General features: G+C 37.5%; 1 protein-coding gene across 1 annotated transcript; it reads left to right on the top strand.

The window, feature by feature from the left end:
- Positions 1-411: 411 nt before the first annotated feature.
- On the top strand, positions 412-1,735 carry LOC145067884 (malonyl-coenzyme A:anthocyanin 3-O-glucoside-6''-O-malonyltransferase-like). Its single transcript, XM_079014918.1, has 4 exons — positions 412-502; positions 853-905; positions 1,001-1,060; positions 1,151-1,735. The coding sequence occupies exons 1-4, from the start codon at positions 412-414 to the stop codon at positions 1,733-1,735; spliced, it is 789 nt and encodes a 262-aa protein (XP_078871044.1).
- Positions 1,736-8,007: the final 6,272 nt, after the last annotated feature.

The following is an 8,007-nucleotide window of genomic DNA, read 5'->3' as shown; positions in this document are numbered from 1 at the left end:
TTATTAATAACTGGAAAAAATTAGAACAGGGGTAGCTTATTAAATTGAATCAAAGGACATTTTAGGGAGAAGATAATTTAATAGATGGTCAAGATGATTTGTGGCATTGTTATTAATAACTGGAAAAAATTAGAACAGGGGTAGCTTATTAAATTGAATCAAAGGACATTTTAGGGAGAAGATAATTTGGTCGATCATCCTTATACACTCCCTTCATCTTGTTTCTCTCTCTCTCTCTCTCACCCTTTCATCTCGCTTCAACCATCTCGCCTCCGACTATCCATCTTCGATAATCTCTAGATCATCGACGACATTTTCTTGACCAAATACATTTTTCTGATGATTCGGATTCCTAAAATCGACGAAGATTAGTCGACGTTAATGAATATGCTTAAGCAGAATCGATGAGTAATGGTGTTTACTTCCAAATCGGAAAAAGAGGCATCCGAGGGAATGACTTTTGAGCGGAGATGCATCGTTGAAAAATCAATGAATGATCAATGTAATTTTTAGTTTTTGAGCTACTTTATTGAATCGTCGTCGAGGATCCGTTTGACAATACCTTTGCTGATACGTGCCTCCTCCACGTTAATTCTGCCTCCTTCGAATCTTCACCCGCCGATCTCACCTACCGTAATGGGTTCCTCCTCCATGATGATTCCGAAGCCATGGGCATACTTTGTAATCTGATGTATTATTTCACCATCTGCTGCAGTTGTGATGGGAAATGGTAATTCCTTATAACGATTACATCAGGCTTTTCATTGCTTGCTCTTCTTTCATGTTCAAATTTTTGTTGAAGAACATCACTATTCGTGTAGTCCCTTCGCATTTTTCTTGGTCTTGATTCAGTACTGAATTACACTCTTGCTGATATCAGTGAGCAATCTATGCTTAAAATGCATGTAAAACCAGAAGTATTTATCTATGTTATGAATGTTTAAATCACAACAACTCTTTTTTTTATATTTGTATAAATTATATTGTTCTCATGTTACAGACATTAGAGATACGCCTGTATGTTGTTTGTGCTGTTTTCAGAGGCATAACTTTCAGTGAGGCAAGATATAACAGCTTCATTGATCTCCAAGATTAGCTTCACAGCTGCATATGGTTATATATGGAGTTGCATATATATCATCTTTTACAGTTGAAGAAATTCGTTTCAACCCAACTGCCTACTTTAGTATATATATCATCTTTTACAATTGCATGTGGTTATATATGGAGTTGCATAGTAGAATCAAGAAACAATGAGTTTGAACTTTTTGGTTTCACCATCGATTGGAGAGCACATTTGGATCCACCGATCCCTGCAGCTTATTTTGGTAACTATGTGACGTTTTATGGAAACATGGATAAAACAAAGCTGTTAATGGGAAAGGAGGGATTTGTTAACGCTACTAAATTGCTTGGAGAATGTTTACATGAGACCTTGACTAATAAAGACGGAATCGTGAAAGATTTAGGATCGTTTGAAGATTTCTTGTCTGAACTGAAGCCAACAACAATGATCGGGGTTGCTGGATCACCGAAGCTCAAGTTTTACGATTTGGATTTCGGATGGGGGAAGCCTAATAAGCATGAAACGATTTCGATAGATTATAATGGATCCATATCCATGGCTGCGTGCAAAGATCAAAGTGAAGATCTGGAGATTGGTGTGTGTCTTTTGGCTACAGAGATGGAGGTTTTTGTTCGTATCTTTAATGATGCACTAGAAACATACATTTAGATTAATCAAATTACCTTTGTTTGTCTATGTTTTTTCTTGTTGATCTGAATCTCTGATGGTTGATAATGGACTAATGGTTATTACCATGAATTCAGATTAATCTCTCCCAAATCTCCCCACATATGTCAAATCTCTCCCCAATCTCCCCACGTATGTCAAATCTCTCCCAAATCTCTCCAAGAATGTGAAATCTCTCCCAAAACTCTCTTTGTTTGAGAAATCTCTCCAAGAATGTGAAATCTCTCCAAAAACTCTCTTTGTATGAGAAATCTCTCCAAGAATGTGAAATCTCTCCCAAATCTCTCTTTGTATGAGAAATCTCTCCAAGAATGTGAAATCTCTCCCAAATCTCTCTTTGTATGAGAAATCTCTCCAAGAATGTGAAATCTCTCCCAAATCTCTCTCAAAAGTTCCCATAACTTTTTGAAGTCATTTGGGTTATTCCGACCCTTAACCGGGTCAAAAACAGCTTGAAACGGGGTAAAAACGAGTAAAATAGGCTTAAGGAACCGAAACCCCTCTTAAGGAGCCGAAACCCCTCTTAGTGCCGAAAGTCCTCTTAGGGATCGAACCCTCCTGAGCCGAACCCGAAGGCTGTTGAACCGAACTTGAAGGGTCCTCTCGGGCCCGAACCTCACACAAGACCCGAACCCGAGTGTAACAACCCGAAATTTCATATCACTTCTTGTACCACAACTTGTAATCCAATCCGATCAACCAAACGTCATTTTCAAATTCGTTTCCAATTTCGCCATTTTATTAAGTCATTAGTTTATATCGACCTAAAATGACTTAATGGGTGTCTTAATACATTTAGAAATCATTTTAACTCCCCACTTTAGTAATCGGAATAAGTATAGAATCGACCGTATCGAGTCACGACAATTTGGTCGGGTATGACCAAAAGCCTCACGTAACGTCGGTATCGGGTAAAATTCCATCGTCTCCAATTCCCGAACACTATATAAAGTGTTTTAAGACTTCATTTGAAGCCTTTGGCCAATTTCTCATTATACTCTCACAACCTCTCTCCTCAAGCTAGAATTAAGGTCTAAATCTCAAATCTAAGGCTTCAAATCTCTAAGGTACTTTCCCTAGCTTGTATTGTAACCTTCTTAGCCTTCAAATTTGAGTTCAAAGCATGGATTAAGACCATATTCATGAGTTTACGGCCATGGAGCCTTCATGGGCCGTAAACTCATATAGCATGGGTTTTTAAGCCCCAAATCCCTTCCTAAGCAATTTTGGACTTTAGTTATGGCTTAATGGCTTCATGGCATAAGCTTGGGCCGTAAACTCATGTAAATGAGGTTTTCATGAACTTAAACCCTTCCAAATCATAGTTGGGACTTAGATATGACATTAAGGCTTGCTAATCTAGACTTGAAACACTTTAAACATGATTTTTGGGTGATAAAAGTGAGTTTACGGCCAAGACATACTCTTGGGCCGTAAACTCCTCTTAAATGGGGATTTAGTGCCTTAAAACATGTCAAAATGCTTTCAAACTCAACCAATGGCTTTGTAGTAAAATCTAGATGCATCCAAAAATAGTTTAAGGGTTTGTAACACATCAAAAATGTCATTTATAGGAGTTTACGGCCTAGGAACATACCCTTGGCCGTAAACTCATAAATCTTGCTTAAGGATGCGTCAAATTCACTTATATGGCTTGTATAAAATTCTAGAATCACATGTGATTGTTTTTAAGCATCAAAAACTAACTTTTCATGAGTATAAGAGAGTTTACGGCCATAGAACATGCCTCTAGGCCGTAAACTCCCAAAAATAGGTTTAATGGTGTTCTAAATTCATTTCAAGGCTTGGAAAATTAACTAGAATCACATGTGATTGGCCTTTGTAGCTTAAACTAATCATTCTTGGCCATGGGTGAGTTTACGGCCGTAAACTCCAAGAGTATGGCCGTAAACTCCCTTTTAAATGGTGTTAATTCATTCCAAGTGTTCCAAGGCATTTTTAGATATCCATTCTAGCAATCCCCATGTCCATTTAAGCCCTTAAACCTTCAAAATCACACCAACATGAGTTTACGGCCGTAAACTCATGTGTGGGTGTGTTTTGTGGTTGCAAACTCTTTAAAATGTTTACTCTTGGGGAGTAAACTCAAGTCCCAAGTCCCTAGTGCCATTACAAGTCCGAAGATGTCACCCGGGTCACTCCAAACGCTCGTTTTGAGGTGTTTAACCTCGTTGGAATCTAATGTTCCATATAATTAGTGAATGTATCCCTAATTGTATATATATGGACATTATTTCATTTTACATAGGGACATCGTGAGTAATCAAACCCCAAACCAACGTCTAGTATCCAAAACCGACGCATTTCCGAGTCCGGTGAGTTCATACCCCTATTTTTTTCACTGTTTTTCACTGTTTTCAGGGGGGGGGGGGGAACACAAGCAAAGTACAAGGGTTTTTCTTGTACTCAAAACCCATTTCACAAATATTAGGTCAATACGGAACTCGACCTGACGCTCGGGAGGGATTCCTGGAAGCTCTTCGGGTAACACATCAGGAAAATTGCAGACCTCGGGGATGCTCGCAAGGTTTTTAACTTCTTGATTCTCGTTGATTACATGGGCCAAGAATGCAACACACTCCTTTCGCAGGAGTTTCTGAGCTTTGATGCAGGAAATGATACGAAGGTTGGAACTGAGTTTATCGCCATAGATCACTAGGGTTTGACCCGAAGGAAGGTTGAGACGGATGGCTTTTTCGAAGCAAAGGATATCTGCATGATTGGGACTCAACCAATCCATGCCAATGATGACATCAAAGCTCTTTATGGATACGGGCATAAGATCGATAGGAAATGAATGGTCGTTTAAGGTAAGGGTGCATTCTACGAATACGTCACTCGCACTTTCTTTCTCTCCGTTTGCCATTTCGATGGTAAATATTTCGGTTAGAGGTTGGGAATCATGTTTTAGGTTATGTTTGAATGCATGACTAATAAAACTTCTTTCAGCACCCGTGTCACACCCCAAAACCAAGAACAACGGAAACGTTCTGGGGTGGAGGACGTCATGTATAATATCAACAACAATGTAAAGTAGTAAACAAGCAACAACATCATCCATTGCATTAATAAAATAATTATTAACAATTGTATTCTGTCCAATTTTGATAAACACTAATGCATAAATCAAAATGAAAGATAAGTCTTGAATAAGCTCCATCTTCCTTTCTCCTTGCATCGGTACCTGTCTATGATGACCTGAGCATACAAGTAATTTTGAAAGCGAGTATCAGCTTTGAAGCTGGTGAGATCATAAGTATTCAGTGTCTTATTTTGTATGTAAGAATTTATAAGTCTTTGTAATTCAAGAATTTGTAAGTGTATAAGAATTGTGAGTATTTGTAAGTGTAAGTATTGTAAGTGTTTGAAAAAAAAACCTGGAATCCCTATGATTCCTATTAGTATGAAAGTGTCTTCTACCAAGACCTAGTTGTTCTGTGTGTGTCTCTTGTAAGAGTATGTATTTTCCAAAGTATAACTATCATTATCCAAAAATATAGTTTGTACATTTATGTTTAAGTGAGGTTATCACTAAAAATATGTAATGGGAAAATAAATAGTACTATGGTGTAGTTTCGAACTACAACCGTACCTATTACCTTAGATCTAGGGTAATACTTCCATGTACCATAGTATTTGATATATATATATATATATATATATATATATATATATATATATATATATATACATCACTACATCGATACTCAACTTGCCTTATTTGAGGGATAAGGTATAATGTGATGTCTAGATCCCAGACTATTACGCTCCCCTATCAAAGGGATTTTGGGACCTACCCACGACCCCTGCATGAATGCAAGCCGTGAGCATCCACATTACTAATGATCATGTATACTCGATATAACAATCACAATTGCGGTGTGATTTATCAATATAGTTAGATCCTGAACTGGTTCCGTGCTATAGCCCCTAGTGACGTCTATTCTATGTATATGTAAGCGTACTCATGTAAGTGTGATCATGTAATTGTACTCATGTAAGTGTGATCATGTAATTGTACTCATGTAAGTGTGATCATGTAATTGTACTCATGTAAGTGTGATCATGTAATTGTACTCATGTAAGTGTGATCATGTAATTGTACTATAATGTTCTAAGTGTGCTAGCTGTAATGTGTGTTCTCTCTGTCTAGCAAGTATAGTATTGAAATCATTCTAGTATAGCTGTATATGTTCCTGTCCTAGTATAGTTGTATATGTAATGTACAGTAATGTTCTAGAAAGTATAGACTCATGAATGAACTGACTCATTGTATGATATCGCGTTCTAGTAATGGTTCTAGTATCTCCCTGTACTACCCATATGGTAGCTTACTAGTAATCTAAATGGTACGTATGGACGTGGATGTATACCCTTGCTACCCAAGGGCATAGGATGAACTGGAAGGACCTTTTATGACTATATATGTACACATGATATATAACAAATCTTTAAACGACCTTCGGACGAATACCCAATGTCCCACCAGACCACATCTCAAGGCGCGAAAAGGAAATAGGGTGGATAGTCTTCCTAAGTCTTTTAAACATTTCTTATATAACTATACATATAGAGGCATGCAATTTATAATAAAATAAAAGCATAAGTAAGTTTTGTAAAACAATTGAAACAGAACTATTATTTTTAAGAAGAGATCGACTTGATGTCAATCTATAAAACAATTTAAAGGCATAAGTATGATAAAACAGTTTTGAGTATAAGGAAAACATCGTTTGAAACACAGTTGTCAATAAGTTTGAAAGGCAATGTACAGAGTAAGAGGTACAGTGTAATAAGTAGTTTAAAACATATAAAATGTTTATAAAAATCATTTGAAGGAAACTATTTGGTAAAACGGCTAATGAGTAGCCAAATCTTTTGAATGTTGTATATTAATCACATGTGATTGATGTAATAGTAATAATGTCCTACTTACTAATCACATGTGATTGACATAATAAGTAGCATGATTCTACTTGTATCCCCCCCCCATAAAACATTTAAAATAGTTTAGAACATTAGTTAAGGGGTATGAACTCACCTGTAGTATGTGACTGGAATTGAACGGCTGTTATCGTATGGAAGGATCGGACAAGTGCTTGGTGTCAAGTGGAGACTTAGACACACAATGATCCTAATTACATATGAAGACATATGTATATAAATAATTAGAGATTAAATCACTAATTATACAAGTATAAACATTTAAGCGTGAGGACAACACTTTTGGTCAAGTGCTAGGAGGCTAATGGGTTGCAACAAAGGAGTGCAATGCCCCTAATGGAAGTTTAAGGTCAATAGACCATTTTCATTAGAGTTTACGGCCCAGGGGAGTAAGCTCCTGGCCGTAAACTCTCAAACAAGTCATGAAATGGTGCATAGAAGTACTACAACCTTAGAGGGGAATTGTTTCTAGGCTTAACAAGAGTTTAAGGTACCATATTGACTCCTAAGGGGAGTTTACGGCCCAAAGACCCTTTTCCCTTGGAATTTACGGCCGTAAACTCCCTTGGGAGGGTTCTTATTGTCCTTTCAAGTCTCTAATATATCTAGGAACAAGTCTAGGCTTCAATACTTGGATTAAGGAAGATTTATGGCACTAAATGGGACCATTTGATGGAGTTTACGGCCATAGAACTCTTTGGGCCGTAAACTCCCTCACACATGAGGTCCTAAGAATTTTAACTAGTCCATATCTCATCTAGGTACTTGCCCTAAAAGTTTCTTGGCCTAAGGAAGTGTCTAGGGTGCTCTTTGTCCCCATTAAAGGAGTTTACGGCCCAAGAAATACTCTTGGCCATAAACTCTTCAACACTTATGCTTTTCATGTGTTATCTAGGTCCTAAACACATTAAGGTACTTGCCAAAAATGAAGACTAAGCCTTAGGAAGAGTTTGAAGTGGTTTTTGGCACTAATTCTTGGAGTTTACGGCCTAAGGAGCATCTTGGTCGTAAACTCCCTTCCAAAGTTGGTTTCTAATTGTTTTGTGGGTCTAAAACACTTGCTTAAGGCTTCTAGGTTCTTGTTCTAAGGCTAAAGGATCACTAGGCACTCAATTGTGCCCTTTACTTGGAGTTTACGGCCCAAGAGGTGGTTCCTTGTCCGTAAACTCCTCAAACTACTTGCTTTTGATTTGTTTCTAGCCTCTAATGATCATACACTAAGTCCTTAGTTAGATGCCTAACACGGAAATGGGACTAGGTGGCCTTTAGGCTTGATTTTGGAGTTTACT

The sequence above is a fragment of the Lactuca serriola genome, chromosome 8 (assembly GCF_051521515.1).
Source record: "Lactuca serriola cultivar US96UC23 chromosome 8, Lser_US96UC23_V15, whole genome shotgun sequence".
Lineage (NCBI taxonomy): Eukaryota > Viridiplantae > Streptophyta > Magnoliopsida > Asterales > Asteraceae > Lactuca > Lactuca serriola.
The sequence above is the reverse complement of the archived record's forward strand: the minus strand, read 5'-3'. Positions and strand labels throughout refer to the sequence as shown.